General features: G+C 35.7%; 1 protein-coding gene across 9 annotated transcripts in view; it reads left to right on the top strand.

Annotated features, from left to right (window-relative positions):
- SDCCAG8 (serologically defined colon cancer antigen 8) overlaps window positions 1-16,710 on the top strand; it is a 259,213-nt gene that overhangs the window by 130,619 nt on the left and 111,884 nt on the right. For 7 of the 9 annotated variants that reach the window (XM_029227094.1, XM_029227092.1, XM_029227090.1 and 4 more), the window contains one exon: window positions 2,096-2,238. In XM_029227094.1, coding sequence (XP_029082927.1) covers window positions 2,096-2,238 — 143 coding nt within the window. Of the gene's footprint in view, window positions 1-2,095; window positions 2,239-3,873; window positions 4,016-8,389; window positions 8,444-16,710 lie in introns of those variants that run through there. The other 2 variants (XM_029227100.1, XM_029227099.1) reach the window with 2 other exon arrangements.

Below are 16,710 nucleotides of genomic sequence, written 5' to 3'. Positions count from 1 at the left end.
TGTTATTTTTTTGTATCCTCTCAATTCAATATTCTTTGTTGTCTCCTGATAGCTCTCCTTTTATTGATATTTACATATACTCATCATGTTCTCTTTATACTTCTGTTTTAAGTGTCTCTGCTTCTCATGTTTGGAGTATTGCACCTGTCTTTTTGTGGTCTCCCTACTGCCAGTCTCTACTATCTTAATGATCGTACACATTGATCCAGTTTTTTGAAGCTCTGCTCTCATATTGCATACCTGTTTAAACCATTTTTTCCTCATTCTCTATAAGCAAAATACAGCTTTATAAATCTAGAATTCAAGATGTTTCATAATTGGTCTAATCTATCATTGCATGAGTTTATGTGGCCTTACCTTCTTTCCCACTTTTCTTGCCCATGCTAGTGTATCCCTAATCTGGCCTACTGAAGCACAGATTTTCTCTAAATCTCATTTGTTGTTTTTTATATGCTTTGTATTTTGATAGTCTTTTTGTGTGTTTTTGTCTCATTTACTCAACTGAATTGTTACGTCCTGAGTGTAGAGATGGAAACTCTCTGAGTCCACCATAATATTTAGTATAGATTCTTGCATATAGCACTGTGTAAAAAAATTAATGAATGAATTTTTGAAATTTTAAAATTAATGTATAATTCCAATTCTATATTTCTTTGCTTTTTTGTTAATTTCATAAATGTTAGACAAAATTTAGGAGACTTTTCTATTATATTTTTCCATCTCTTTATTTATGTTTAGTTATGAATGGAAATATATTGATATAACTTTAACGGTTAAAAATATTTTAAACAAATCAGTTTCACTTAGTATCCTAATCTGAAAGATATAGAAAATCTACTCTGAATGAAAGCAATATACTCATTATTATTTAGGATTTTTTAAAATAAATAACTTATAGTAAGTTGTTTTATTATATTGTTGGTAATGTACAGTTTTGATGGGGATAAACTGAATATTTGTAGTGTAATAAATGTAGAAAAATAAATTACTTAGTTTATCCTGCCTGATATATTAAATATAGTTGTAGATTGTTCAGAATGTTGAGTAATGACATGAGGAAATTAGAATGTACTTAAATACCAAGTTTAAAACTCTACTTAGACATGGTTTTGTTTTCCAAGAGTAGATTGCATTTTTGTGTATTAAAATTGCTTCTTGCTTTCTGCTGAATTTGAAAACGTTTCAACCCTTTACTTTCCCCTTTTTTGTTTTTCTTGTTTTAAGAGTCTGAATATTTATCTCTTCTATTTTCTTTTGTTTTTAAATTATGGATGTTCCATAATAAATAAATATTTGTACTTTAATGTATAAATTATTTAAACTATGTTCTATGTAACATATTTTTGCTTTGAAATATTTGAGTTTCAGTAAAAAAAGGATAATTTCATACTGAGACCAAAGAATAAACTACCATAAATTTTCGTACATTTTAGATGTTTATTAATCTTAGAGTGCTTTTGTTGCCTTTTTAAAATGCAATTATAATGCAGTATTATTTTAGCTCAGAAATGTCATACATTCAAAACACTTGAAGGTTCTCATGCTTTATTTTTTTCCTAAATTATTGTTTTCCAAATAATATTGTGCATCATAATGATGCCTTCTTTTACACCTCACATTTTTCTAAAAGATATCTTAAATTATTTTACGATCTAATTTGGTTTTCAAAACATCCAAATGAAACCATAAGTGTATCTTTTAAAAAAAAGAGTCTCATATTTGATGTAAATCACTGCACATGTCTGATCTAATCTCACAAACAGAAATGTTGTATTTTAAAAATAGTGACTTTTTAAGTTTGTATTATTTTTTAAAGGGACTGAGCCTTATATTCAAAGTGCAGATTATCCATTTTGACTATTCTCATTTAATCATTTCATTTTTAAAATTAGACTGAATCTTACGATCTGAAAAATCCTCACTAATGTGCAGTTTGGGCTGTGTTAGTTCCCTTTGTCATAAAATGGAAGCTAGCCTAAATTTTCTAATAATTTTTCATCACATTAAAATTCATGGCAAAAATAAAAATGAGATAATTTTGAATTCAAGTGCATATATTTTATAGGATGCTTTTTCCCTCTTCTCTCTACCTAAGGAAATAGAGAAATTGAGTTTAGAACTGAGTGAAAGCAAGCAGCACTTGGAACAGGAGCAGCAGAAGGCAACCCGGGCCAGAGAGGAGTGCCTGAAACTGACAGAACTGCTGGGCAAATCTGAGCACCAACTGCACCTCACCAGGTACTGCCTAATCCCATTATGCACCATAGCACCAATTTCATTCCACTGATTTTTGCCACAGGCTTCCAAACAGTTGTTAGAGTTAAGTCTTCAATTAACACACAGTTTTCAGGCATATTAAGAAAAGTGGAGATGTGGTAAGCAAAACACCCAGACATGTGAATGATAAGTGTGGCAGGGAATTACTGATATATTACAAAACCTTTCATCTACAATGCTCAAATATTTAGGTGATTCTCTATCAATATAAGCAAAATGACATATTTCTTCTACCACTACACTACCTCTCCTGTTAATTCTGTGTCTAATAAAAATGTTGAACTGAAGTATCTGAGGAATATATTTAGGAAAATAATCAGATACTGTCAGTGGTGAAAGAGACAAAGTAAAAGACATTCTAAGATGCAAACTGAGATGGAACTGATACAAAATAAGCAACCTGAGTCCTAAGGAGGTGTAAAATTTAAGAGATGAAATTGATTAGCACTGTTCATGTTTAAACCCTTACTATAACCATGCTTACACTATCGTGATTTCAAATTACATTGCTTCCATCATGAGATATTGTGATGTGATCATCATTGTCATAAAACTTTAGTAAACATGTAGCTCAGCCCTAAATTACAGTAAGACATTTTTGGTAGTAAACATTGGGCAATTTGCTGTATTGAAAACACACACACACATACATAAATATACACAGAGAAAAATTTAAACTGAAATTGTAGGTAAGTCACATTACCATATAAATGGGTTCCTTTTCCCTTTGAGTTTTAGTACAATTTTTCAGTTTTCAGATCAAGGCTTTGGGTTTGTTCAATTCTTAGAGTTTTTCAGTTTTTAGAGAGAACTTTGTGTAAATACACATGTAAGTTTATAGAATCTGGTTTATTCATAAATTAGAAAAACACTGGTCTTCTAATCATAGTAATATGTTGAATTTAAACTATGAAAGGGGACTGATCCCTTTTACATTAAATATGACAATGTAATTCTGAGCACGGTATGATAACAGATGGAGAAAAGCACCACTTGAACAGCCTGCATTTGGAGAAAAAAAAATATTCTAGAGGTTGGTGAACCTCCCAAAGTTTTGGGTTAGTGTTAAGATGCCTCTAGTTCTGTTAAAATCAAACTTGGTTAAAAACATTTTGTTATGATAATATTCCAAATGGTTTACCAACTTCCTTTTTAAACAATGAAAGATAAAGAGAAGAAAGAAGGAGAAAGAGAGAAAGGAAAAAATGAAAGAAAGAAAACAAATCATGTATACATGTGTGATATCTGGAAAAATCCTAAGAGATGAAACACTTTAATGATAAAAAATTGCTTAATATTGCAGAATAGTAACTATTCTTTTCATGCCCATTTAGAGTATTGTCATTATAGAACTGAGAATGTCATGTTAACATAGTTCCTATGGTTATTTAATCTTAGAAGTTTTGGAATTTAGCTTGATCATGATAGTTAATCGTTCTTCTTCTCTGTCAGACTTCTATTGAGAACCAACCATTTGTGTGCTAAGTACCACTAACCCACAGAAATTGGACAGCTTTTAATGTCTCAGTGTGGCTGAGCTTCAATAAATAAATATTAATGCTGGTTTTGTCCCCTTTGCCATTCTGTCTTATTCAGAGAGTTCATTTCTGAAGTCAAAGTCCATAGAGAGCTTTCCTGTGCAGTATCAATTTGTACTGTCTGACAAGATCCATTTCTTGCAAGTAAAGCATATTAAGATGCAGCAACTGCTGAAAATGGACTGGTGGTAACTAATTCCTTTGTTCTTAAGAAAAACGGTTTTGCTTGGTTCCATAGAAAGCTTTTTCTATTGAGCTTTATTTACAACAAGTCTACCAAAATTTAACTTAGTCTTATAGAAAATAAAACTTAATTACCTATTTTCTAAAAGTAGTACTCTTTTGTAAGCATTTTACACTTAGTCTATATTGATGTTTTATAAAATCCACATTCATAAATTTAAAGATGACAATAAAAAATGGAAGGAACTGTGTATATCTCTCTTTTGCACTGAAAATGTGACTTGGTTGTTGGGCTAAATATTTCTGATATATAGTTTGGGGTTTTTTAGAGTTTGCTTCCCTTCACCATTCTTTATTGATTCATATACTCAAGTGTGTGACTGGGAAACTTCATGTCTTTCTTTTTCAGTGTAAACCAGCTGAAATAAATAAATCCCACACAGGTAGTGCTTCATTTAGTCTAATTTAAATATTTTGAGTGGCATATTCTAAACAAAGTTTAAAATTAAATATGAAAAAGATGATATAAAGTAATGATAAAATAAGGATTCAAATCTTCTAGGGCAAAGACAATTAAAACTGGGGTAGAAATCCATAGGCCAATCTGAAAGAAAAATAACCTGTCACTTTTTTGGAATTTCCCTTTATTGTCTAATTGGACTTAAAAATGGAAAATTGAAATTCATTTATTGAAGGACACAATTAGTAAATATAGCATTCACTTATTTAACAAGTATTTATTGAGCACCTACTATCTTTTAAGTACACTGGATGGCCCTGGACATAGAGAGAAAAAAAAACTCAGTTCCTACCCTTAGGTTGTTCACACTCTACTAAGGAGCCAGATCTATATATGCAATTATGGTAGAGTGTGATAACAGTGTAATTAGAGAAGTGAAGATTGCCACAGGAGCACATATAAAGGAGAACGGGCTCATTCTACATTGCCGCTGAAGGTGATAGGGAAAGCTTTCTGAGTTCATGAATAGGAGTCCTCAGAGTGGAGAAAGGTGGGGTGAATACCCCAGGTAGAGGGAACAATATATGCAAAGACATAAAGATGGGAGGGAATATAAACTCTACAGTCACATTAGGTGTTTGGCAAGAGATAAACCTGGAAAGGGGAGAGGAACCAGAGGAAGGGTCTTGTGGGCCATATTCTGGAGTTACTCTTGATGTACTTTAATCAGGGCTGCCAACATGATCAACTTTTTGGGTTGGGATCCTGACTCAGACAGCCGTGTGGAGAGTGAACTTGGAGAGTTGTTGTAGGAGACAAGAAGGCCAGCTAGGACAGAGGTGGCAGCTACAGCCTATAGGCCAAATCTGGCACATCATCTGTTTTTTTATGGTCCATGAGCTATCAATGTTTTCTATATTTTTAAAGGGTTGGGGAGAAAAAAGAAAAACAATGTTTTATGACACATAAAAATTATACATGCATAAGTAAAATTTTATTGGACACGACCATGATTATCCTTTATGTATTATGTATAGCACTGCCATGGCAGAATTGACTATGGTCCTCAAAGCCTAAAATATTTATTATCTGGCCCTTTATAGAAAACATTTACAGTTCCTCAGTTGCGAGGCTGTTTAACTCAAGTAAGAAGTCAAGAGAGCTTGAACTATGATAGGATCCAATGTATATTTAAAGAAGGTAATTGAAAGGCACTGTGAAAACAGATTGGTTGTGGAAGAGATGATTGGCAGAGACTCCAATTAGAATATAAGTACAGTAGTAGTCCTCAGCTGTGACTGAGCCAGTAAAATGGAAAGGAAATAGTATCTTCAAGAGGCATTTAAGGTAGTGCTAAGAGAGGCTAGAATTACAGGTGATTCCAAAGTTTCTAGCCTGTGTTAACTGGATGATCCATCAATTCAACTAGGGAATGTAAAAGGAGTAGCAGAGGAAAGAATATGTTTTATTTCGGAACTCCGATGGAGATGTCCAGTGTAGATCTAGCATGAGGAGAAAGATCAGGACGAGAGGTTTAGATCTGGATACTTTTACATAAAGATATTGTAGCCGAAGGAGTGGGTGAAAGCATGTAGAGAGGACCATGTTTTCAAGTACTGTGGAAAAATAGCTAAGGAGACTGAAATGGGACCTTCAGTGTATAAGAAAAGAATAAAGAGTGATTCAAAATATGCTTTTGGTGAAGTAACAATTAAAACCACACACTTCACTAAGGGTGTGGGGGGGCGGTTGGTAGGTACCCTAGGGTTAAGGAAACTGAGTTATAGTATCTTCTCACAGGCATTCACTACCTTTGCAACTTTTGACAAATTACTTAATTCTTTGAACCCACATAACTTACCTATAAAACTAGGTTAGACTAGATCATCAAGTTTCCTTCCAGCTCTGATAGTCAATGATTCTAACAATGATTTAAGACAATGCATTATTAAATTCCTGTTTCTGGACATTAGATATTTAAATTGCTTGGAGTATCCTGTGTTTAAAATGTTTCCTTAGTTTGAAGCCCAAAGAGATTTCATAGAAATGTCCTTCCTACCCACCATTTACATTCATCATAATTTAGGCTCTGCCAGCTTCTCATAAGGGTTATGAAAATTCTCTCCTAACATCCTTCCAGTCTCTTGTGCCAGCCACTGCTAAGTGGATATCCATAAGCACTGTCTTGACTCTGTTACCTGCTCTCAAAACCTTCCTTGGTGCCATGCTATTGTAGAAGGTCCAGACCACTCAGCATTTAAGGTTGCCTGACAGGCTCCCAACCTTCTGGTTTTATTTCATTGCTACCAGTTTCATCCTCTCACATGCTGATTTCCAACATGTGATTTAAGCAGATGCAGCCCTCCTTCAACTTTTGGACTTTTCTCCCCCTTTACTGTTCTCTGCACCCAGAATACCCCTTTGAGCTTCTCTAGCCCTATTGTAATCTTACCTTCTTTTCCAGGTCTCCCTGAAATCCTGATTTTTCCACTGTAGTCCTCCCTGATGACCCATGCCAGAGGGAGCACGTTTCCCTCTGAATCATCCTTCCTACTTAGAGCTGAAGGCAATTCCTACTACTGAATAAATTCCTCAAAACAGGAAAAATGAAAATCTGAAAAAAATAAATTCATACTCTGAAGTTTTTATGTACCTGCTAGTCTTCCCTTCTATAATGCATTATTCCTCAAGTGGGAGGAGAGGCCTTATTAATATTATATTTTTTAGAGCACCTACCTCAGCCCTTTGCAAAGAGTTGGAGCTCAATAAGTCATTATTATAGGAATGGTTAATATATTGCAAGTTTACGACTATTTGTTTAAAGCCCAGTATTGATATATAAATAAACAAATATATACATATATATGTATTATCAGGTATATCAGGGTAAAAAATAAGACATGGAGATAAGATTGAAAATTTTTGTTGGGAATTTTTCTTGTACATATTATACTATGTTATGATTTTGCAATTTTTTTTCATTTTTAACTTAGTATGCACATACATGTTTAAGCATAGCCGAATCAAATGATAACCATTCTAACAATTCAAGTAGGGTTGGTAAAGTGTAGTATGCCTTTCCCCTAAATATGCTCACTTGAAAACCTCAGACACACACACACACACACACACACACACACACACACACAAGATTTTAAACTAGAGGTCTCTGTAATTAAAAGATGGCCCCTCTGACAGTGTTTGAAACCAGTGCCTAATAAACATGATCATTAAGCATACATAGCCCAGTATACATGAAAACAAAAGCAAGGCTACTCCCTTCCCAGTTATGTCTTTGCTAGTAGCAGTCAAACAACTTTTTTCTTTTCAATAACAAACTTCGAAGTACATTTAAAGATATCTGTTCATGTATTTGCTCACTCTGCATGGAACGTTTCCTGTTACAAGACACTGTGCTAGGGATGATGGGAGATATAAAATAGCTTCATATGCTGCCCTTCAGAAGCTTATAGGCTAGTGGGGAAGAAAAAAAATACACAAAGAGTTGGTAAGATAAATGATAAGATCCAGAAGGGAGATTCCAGATAAAGTATTACAGGGACAGAGGGACAGGTAATTTCTTAGCGATCCTTGGTAGCATTTGGATATAGGAAAGTGGAAATGAAGGAAGTTTCATGGTAAATTCCAGAGGGAAAAATGGCATTTGGGAGGTACACATGCATACATGAGAGTAAGTTAAATACATACAAGTATCAGTCTCTGACGTTAAGAATATATTCATCTTAGGATCTGCCTGGTACCATGTCACATGAAGTAGCTTTTTAAAAAATAATAATAGAGGTAGGAGCTAAAGGCAAGGGGCCATCATTTACTGAACCTCTACTGTGCTCTGGGAACTGAGCTGAGTGCTTTTCATTTATCCCTCCCAATAGCCCTGTAAGATGCAGACTATTATTTCCTTGTTTTACAGTTGATGCAACTAGGCACAAAGAAGCAAAACAATTCATCTAAGGTCGCACAGCTGGTATGTATTTGAAACCCAGCAATTTGCTTGCAAAGCCTATACAGTTATCCATCAGTCTGTAGTTCTATGTGAATTAGTAGGAAAATGGATTAATGCGATTGTTTCTACAAGACAACCAAGAAAATCTGTAACGTAAATTTATAATAGAGATTAGTGTTAGCTGCTCCCTTATACACTGATATAAATACCTGTCAGTGAACTGTAGTCTTGGCTATGCTTTTCCTAAGAAACAGTGTCCTTTGGCTCATCATTTGCCTTAGTCATTTAACACATTGTAATACAACTATCATTCTCCTTTACTTCACTCCTTTTTTACCCAAGAGGAAAGAGAGGCTTTTATTAAAAAGTGGAAATTCCTTCACGTATTTGTTTTTGACATGTCCCAACATCTTTAAAAAGCTATAGAATTTACATCCCTCTCACAAGACTACCATTTACATACATGTGGGCAGATTACTTTATGATATTACATATTAGGCTCCAGCTTATATCAGCAGGGCTACCTTTAAAATGTGTATTTCCCCTTTTACATAAATAACGTTTTTAATGATATGTACTTCAAAGCACTTCTTAGAGCAGGAATCTAAGGGAGGTCCATAAGATAGGTATTATGCTATGACCTACTTTTGTGATCTAGATGGGACAATTTGACCTTATGTCCTCGAGAGATAGCAACTTGAGCTATAGTGTTCGTATCTTTTTGAAAGTGAGAAAGAGTATAAGAGAGAAGCCACCAGGTTATCCGATTATGATGGGTGCTTTACTTGGGGAGAGGTGATTAAGGCTTCCATTCCAGAGCCTTTAGCTTCCACCTAATAACTATTGGTAAGTGCATTCTTAGTGGTTTGACCTCTCAGATTACCAGTATGAGTCAGGACTCTTTGGTTGAGGTAATAGAAACCCCCAAAGGGGGAATTATTAGTTTGATAACCAGACCATGTAAAACCTAGGTGCGACTGGGGCCTCGGGGTTTCTTGGACCAGGGACTCCAGGCGGCACCATCGTGCAGTTATTTTCTGTCAATCGCAGGGCTCGACTTCTGTCTGAATGTTGGCTCATTCTTTCAGGTTCTTCCACAGCATGGAGCCACATCCTTCAATCTGAACTAAACATAAAGGAGATGCCCTTGATTTCAAACTGTAAGAATGTGACATCCTGGCTCCTCCACTTCCAATTCAGAACCTTCAGTTCAAATTTCAAAGCTGACTCATGTGCACACACACCCTTTTGGGTGCTGTGGCTGGCAGCCTTGGCAGAACCTCAAGAGTAAGGGAAGAGAGTTGTACTAAGCAAGGGGAGGTGCTCTTACTAGGGGAAGGTTGTCAGGATCCTGAGTAAATAAAACAGCAGATGTCCCTTCTGTTGTCTTTTTAACAATCCCTGCTTTTTCCTTTGGCTAAGGGATGGTTGGAAGTGGAAAGAGAAAGAGGAGTACATCTCTGTCATGTTGGTTTGAGAGAGATTCTCTATTGTCAACATAAATCCAAGGAGGCATGATCAGTTCTCCACAGGGATGCTTTGTGGTTTTATTTAAAGAACTCTTAGAATATAAAAAGAGAGATATAAAGGATGCATAGGTGAATGTTTAGCACGTGCCAAGCACTGTGCCTTGTTTTCCTGTAACAGTGCTATATAGTAAGTGTGGTCCATGGTGGGCTGTAGGTTACTACTCTGTGGCAAGATAGATCCAAAGGTGAGAGTGTTTGGAAACGTTTTTATCATTTTAAATTGCCACGATATCCAAGTACATGGTCAGTGTGCTCTTTTTTTTTTTTGTATCTTTAAATTAAAAAAAGTTCCTAATAATTCTTTTTTTTTGCATTTTACAAAGCTAATGCTTTGTAAAATATTAGATATTTTACACAAGAAGCTTAGACACCCTGCTTTCTCAGTCAGAACAACAAGCCCAAGGAAGCCAAGTCTTGGAAGGGTGAGACAAGGAATCACACAGGGGGAAGGAGGAGGCAGACTTTGAACTGGGTCCATCACACTCTAGAACCTGTGATCTGGATTCATGTTCACAAAGAAGCACAAAAACATAATTCAAAGCTAAATAGAAATACTTTGGGGATTGTAAATTCTCAGTTCATGGGCCAGGAAGCAGGCCTTTTTCATCTCTGTGTCTCCAGCACCAAGTTCGTCAGCAGGCTGTTTGACAAGATCTCTGTAAATGCTGGATAAACGTGCCTTTCGTCTTTGTCGTTAGTGAAAAATTCAGAAGGAACTGCACTCTTCTTCAGGTGACAACTAGCTTAGGTCAAAAGACCAAGCTTTCAATATCTCTTCATTTGAAGGGAATGGTATAACATTGACATGTATTCTTGCTATTCCATAGTGAACTGTATCTTTTTTTTCCAAATTATTGAGGAATTTTTAGCCTTAAGTTTCCATTTAAAAGTTAAGTTCATTTTTTTTCTTATACTCCTTTCATGAATAAATTAAGCAGAGAATGTGTCAAAAATAATTTTAAATGGATGTATGTGCAACCAACATCTTCAAGTCTTGAAATAGACAGCCTTGGTACTGTTTTAAATTGCGTCCTCTTTTCCTTCCCCCACCCAGTATCAGAGGGAACAGGCTGTCAGAGAGCCAGGAAAGACAAGGCATTTCATTTTGCTCTGGTGGACACCACGTTGCCCAAGCCCACTCTGCTCCACCTGTTTGATGGGCTAAGAACCCTGGTCTCAGTGTGGCCCGGGGCAGGGGAGGTTAGAGTCAGAGGCTGCCAGGGAATGTGTCTCTGAAGGTTCTGCTTAGCGTTCCCTGGCTTGCTTCTCTCAGTCTGTGAAGCCCGAATGTGTGTGCAATGAAAATCCATGCTGGGGATGTACTCTTCTCCCTGCCGCACAGGCCCACAGCCTGGAGCATGGTGGTGGTGGCTGCCAATTCATTTTCTGAAGAAGCCCAGAGGAAACTGAGAAGGCATCGTCCACACCACTTGCCTGATTCAAAACAATGAACATCAAGTTCAATGAAAATAGGAGAAAAAAAAGCAAGAGCAGAATTGTTATCCTAGTAGCCCTAAGTCTGAATAATTTTCTGCAGGAAAGCTCTGCTCTCTAATACTAATTTAAGGTAAAAGAAGTATAAAAGATCATCAACTTAGTATTAGGCATTACTCACTTGTAATTTAATGTCTCCCTGATACCCACAAGTAGATCGTAGAGTGATTCATTGGTTGGTAAATCCTGGAATCAAAGCTCATTTTAAGGATAATGAGAAAAGAGGAGGCTTGGAGTATATCCAGTCTCCTCAGTGCCCATCTCGGGCCATGTCTCATGGAGGAGCAGGGCCCAATTCAAGTAAACAAACTTTTCTTAAGCTACTATTTTATTAGATTGGACAAGCAGAGGAGACAGTTCCCTGAATTCAGGAACTCAGTGGGTACAAGAGAGGTCAGAAAATGTTTGGAAGCAGCCTGTAAAGCGGATGACCAGCTGAGCAAAGACTGCTTCACCTTGGGTCTGTGTGGCCTCTCCCCAGCAAGCGCAGGTCACCTGTGGGAGGGCTGAGCATCTCCTGCCCTGACCAAGCAATGGGGAGGGTGGTGCACAGGGAGAGTGTCAAAGGAATTCCTGCAGGGAGGGTACCTCCCTGTGTCTTTGTAACTTATCCCTCTGACACCTATGTGCGACTACCTCCAAGAAGCCTATTGTTGGCCAAGGGATTTACCAAAAGAATGCACCCTGTGTTGAGGGAGTAGTTATAAATATAACTGTACCCACAAAAGAATTATATAAAATAAAGTAACAAGTCACTATTGGAATATATGCAAGAGACAGATTTAGGCAGTGTTCAAGATGGGGCCTTAAAAGTGGGTTTTAGCAATGTTCAAGATTTTCTGATCTTCCAATAGCAGATCTGAAGTGTGGTTCACCTGGCTGGGCATAGGTCTGTTTATGGTTATCTTCTGTCGCCTTTGGAAAAATCTACTACTGTACTTTATTTCCTACAGATCTTTACTGTGATTTTATGAGGATATATGTGAGTATGAAAATCACTTAAACTCATTCAGGTTTCTGTAAATCTGAGGTGTTGCTCATCTATTCAGGGAATCCTATGCTATTAATATGAATTCATGTAAAATTAATTATCAGTCACAATGTGTTGCTCAATCTAGAAAATGTTAGGGCAGTGATCAAATTACTCAAGTCCTTTTTTGCAAGGTGGTGGTGGTGACAAATTAGGGGCACAAAGAGCGTATATTGTTAAATATATGACTTCCTATTTTCTAAATCTTAAGTAGTCCTCTTTGTCTTTAGAGGAAAAACCATCTTGCCATTCCTGATATTAACTGTTTGTTAAACAAGATCTCACGGAAGCAGCTCCACAACCTGGGGGCTCTTTAAGCTCTGCTTTGTTGCACTGATGGCAATTCTCTATTCTTAGCCTATTTCTGAAATAAGGCATTTATTCGCAATCATTCGCAAGTGAATTAATCATCAATGTTTGGGTTGAAGAAAGATGATAATTATATTAAGGAATAATAAAATTAATCTACAGTGAAAATAGAGCCCATGTCAGAACTATAGATGTACCCAAACTCAGATCCTGCACTCATACTAATTTCCACAAAGAATTATCTGTTAAAAGTGGAAGAAGGAATGACAGCATGAGACAACTCATATAACTAATAAACTTTAAAAATGCTGTTTCATATGTTTGCTTTTCATTAAATTCAGGAATGGTTCCGACTATGTTGTTGTGATTCAGTCAACATTTATTCCTATCTGTTTTTCATATACAAAGGCTTAGGGATGCCAGAAAATAAACTGTTAACGGAGAATTAACTTCTTTGGCATGCTTTCATACTTATCTTCCAAATTAAAGAAAATGAAATGGGCAGAAACAGAGTGTAGATTACCTCCTTTTTGTCAAAAATGGTGGGAATTTGAAAATTAATAATAAAAAAGGGAACAGATGCAGTAACATGCCAGAGGGAGATTAATGTGGAGAGTAAAATCTGTGAGCAACAAAACTGAAGCAAACTGAATCAGTGGGAGGTGGTTGTACAATCAAAATCAGGATAAAAGAGAAATTACAAACAACCCTGCACTTGTCAAAGTAGTAGTAATGAAATCCTGACTCTGCCAGCAGTGAGAACCTGTGTTAGCACTTTGGGGTAAGGATGGTAGCCGGGTGCCAGGTAGGAGGGCAGTGTTAGGTTGCTGGGCAGCAGCCATCTTGTGTAGAACAGATGGCACCGAAAGCTGGCAGGGGAGGGGCTCCTTAGCAGAACTAATCAGACAGTAACAGATAGGGCAGCTGGGAAGACTGACCACAGAGAGGGAGTCTGCGGGGTAGCCGAGTGCCATGATGTTTGCAGTGGTGTGCCCATTGGTCTGAGATAAGACCTTGCAATGTCTTTCCCATCTAAGGAAGAACTGAAACTTTTGTTCAAAAAGAAAAATCGAGTTGAATTGCATCACAGTTGGGGGTTGGGTGGGTATCAGGGTAGAGACTGAGAAAGGAAGAATTGTCCATCTCGGAATTGTCGTGTGAGTTTTCAATCCCAGTTTTCATGGAACTTTGATTTTTGCAGTGTGTACGTTTCTGCCGTCCTAATGTGTATAGTGTGGCACATGGAATGATCACTTTATATATTTTATGCATCAAAGAGTTTGCAGTATCAAAGCTATAGTTAAAATTAGCGAAGACTTTTTGATATGATTTCTACCACGTCTTTCACAAATGAAAACCAAAAGCAATCATACAATACATGCATTTGTGCTTAATAATGTCTCATAACCTGATTTAAGCCATGCTTGATTCAGAGCCACTTGCCCTTCTTTTTTCCCCCGTGTAACTGTGGATTGAACATCAAAATGTAAGCATAATTCAGAACCTAAAACCTTAAAACAAAAATCAAATTAAGTCATTCTGAAAGAAATGGAAGAGAAAACTGACTTACTAAATTTAATAACTTAATTAAGGAGTCATGTTTTTTTAAATATAGAAGTGGGACATTCATGCTAAAACTATTACTTTAACAAAGAAATCCAGATCGCCTACATCTGTTTTTGAACTAGTATATTTCTTTTTTCGCAGAAGGTTTGTAGCTTGGCTCAATTTATTCATTTTGAAGGGGGAAGGGAAACATTACCAGGATTTGAAATAGGTGGTATAACATAGCCATATGCTATTTATGCAGCAGTTTCTGCAATAAATCTAATTCGGTGCTGTCAAAAAATTAGACTTATTTGATATAGCAGCACATTAGTAAATGATTGTGGCAGATTTAAAGTTGTCATTTAGTCTCTTCTTACTCTTTAACAGAATCTTGCAAATCTGTTTTTCCCCCTTGATCAACTCTATGAAAATGTCTCAGTTCTTTGTCCTGCAGTCCTGCAAATATTTCCACATCTGAAAGAAGGTCTTGCCTTAAGGTAATTGAGGAAGGGGGTGGAAGAATGAATATCCTCTGGTATTAAAAGACTTCATGAATATATAGGCAGAAAAATCAATAAACCAGAGGAAAATAATAGTATTTTCATCATTTTCAGTTCTTAGAAAAGCAGAACTATTAGTCTCATTCAGAATGTAGATAAATGAAGGTCAGTTCTTTATTAAGGAGTTTAAATATTTTACCTTCCATCCTACATCCCTATGCTGTTTTAGGAAAACTGATGTTAAAGAATGTGAATGACATCAGCTCTTGGTCTTTACCTGGCAGTGCCCTTAGAAACGGCTTTCCTGTTCTTTAGTGCAACCCGGCAACATTGCTTCAATGCCTCTTTATTTTTTCTGTAAAATTTGTGTTTCCCGTGTTGGTAGCAAACTATCTAAAACTTTTTCCTAGTGTTTTCTATTTAAAATATAAAATAAGCATGTTATACATTAAGCAAATTAACATTAACAGTAGTCTTTGAATTCCTTAAATTAGCTCATTTGTAAAAGTAATCGTAGTATTATTTCCCTGTTCTTTTTCTTACGTATTTATGGAGGGGAAAAGTGTGTGTGTGTGTGTGTGTGCGTGTGTGTGTGTGTGTGCGCGCACATTCATGCATCTGTGTGTGACTATCAGTGATGTTAAACTGAGTGGTTTTTATTTATGTTCTTATTATACAAATTTCCAAAACAAGCCTACTACTGCGTTTTTCAAACGCAATTTGCTAAAAATGAACAGTTCCTTCACGGTAATTTAAGCAGCCTCTATTAAACTAGCATTTTGCTAATACTCCTTTCTTTTATATAGCAAATCAGACCGTAGAAGTGATCAAATTAGCAGTATTCTTTCCATGCTATTCAGAAGCAGGGATCCAGGTAACCAAACTACAGTCAAAGCACAGATTACACTAAAGGGAAAAAATACCCGGAACAGTGTTAACAAACTTGCTGGGTAAATTAGATATTATTTTTGAATTTTTTTCCACATAAAATGGAATTATTTAGAAATTACGTTTTAGGAAGATGAAAGGGAAAGCACCTCTTAGAATTCATATTTTGTGTTCAAAATCCATATATTAAATTATATTATATATATTAGCTAAGAGTGATTTATAGGATATAGAGTATTTCAGAGATTAGTAATAAAATTGAAATTAGAGCTAAAAAAGAATGTCTTTGTACTTGGATTTTAAGCTATCGTTTTTTGGTTTTGGTTTTTACTTTTATATTTAGTATTACAATAATTTTCTTAAATGCATCTGAAAAATTTCTCTCACAAAGTCTTTTTAAATAAATTACATTTAATCAGTCCAAACCTAAGATTCAAATTTTAAATTGCATGTTTTTAGACTCTTTTTATTAATAAAACCTGCTTTCAATTATGTGGCAGTGAAAAAATGTTTAATTATCTTTTCTAAAAATAATATAGAAAAGTTTACAGACCTGATTAATTTTACTTCATAAAAGCACATGCAGTAAGATTAAATCTTGGGGTAATTCTTCCAAATTATAAAAGCAACATTGTGAACAAAGTGCCTTTTAGCTTTACATTTGTAACAGTGCTTTGTTTAAAATATATTTTCTCCTAAAAAGTGATCTTCCTTTTTCTTATAAGAAATTTGAGTCAAGTCATTGCTTTGCCTTTTTCCTAAAGAATATAGTTGTCTAAAAGAGTGGTGAATAATTCAACATAAAGTAATTTCATGTTCAATTTATGAAGGTAGGGTAAGTACTTGATAGCTGTAGATGACACAAAGTAAATTTAATTGAGAGTATCGTTTTCACCTAATTCCTATGAGTTTATTTCTTTCACAAAACTGGCCTATTGATACAACTGCATTTCTTTAGATAGATGATGTGTTTGTTTGGCAACATATATC

This window comes from Monodon monoceros, unplaced genomic scaffold, assembly GCF_005190385.1.
Source record: "Monodon monoceros isolate NGI ecotype Baffin Bay Population unplaced genomic scaffold, NGI_Narwhal_1 Super_Scaffold_18, whole genome shotgun sequence".
Taxonomy (NCBI): domain Eukaryota; kingdom Metazoa; phylum Chordata; class Mammalia; order Artiodactyla; family Monodontidae; genus Monodon; species Monodon monoceros.
Note: the sequence above shows the minus strand (reverse complement) of the source record. Positions and strands in the feature narration are given on the sequence as shown.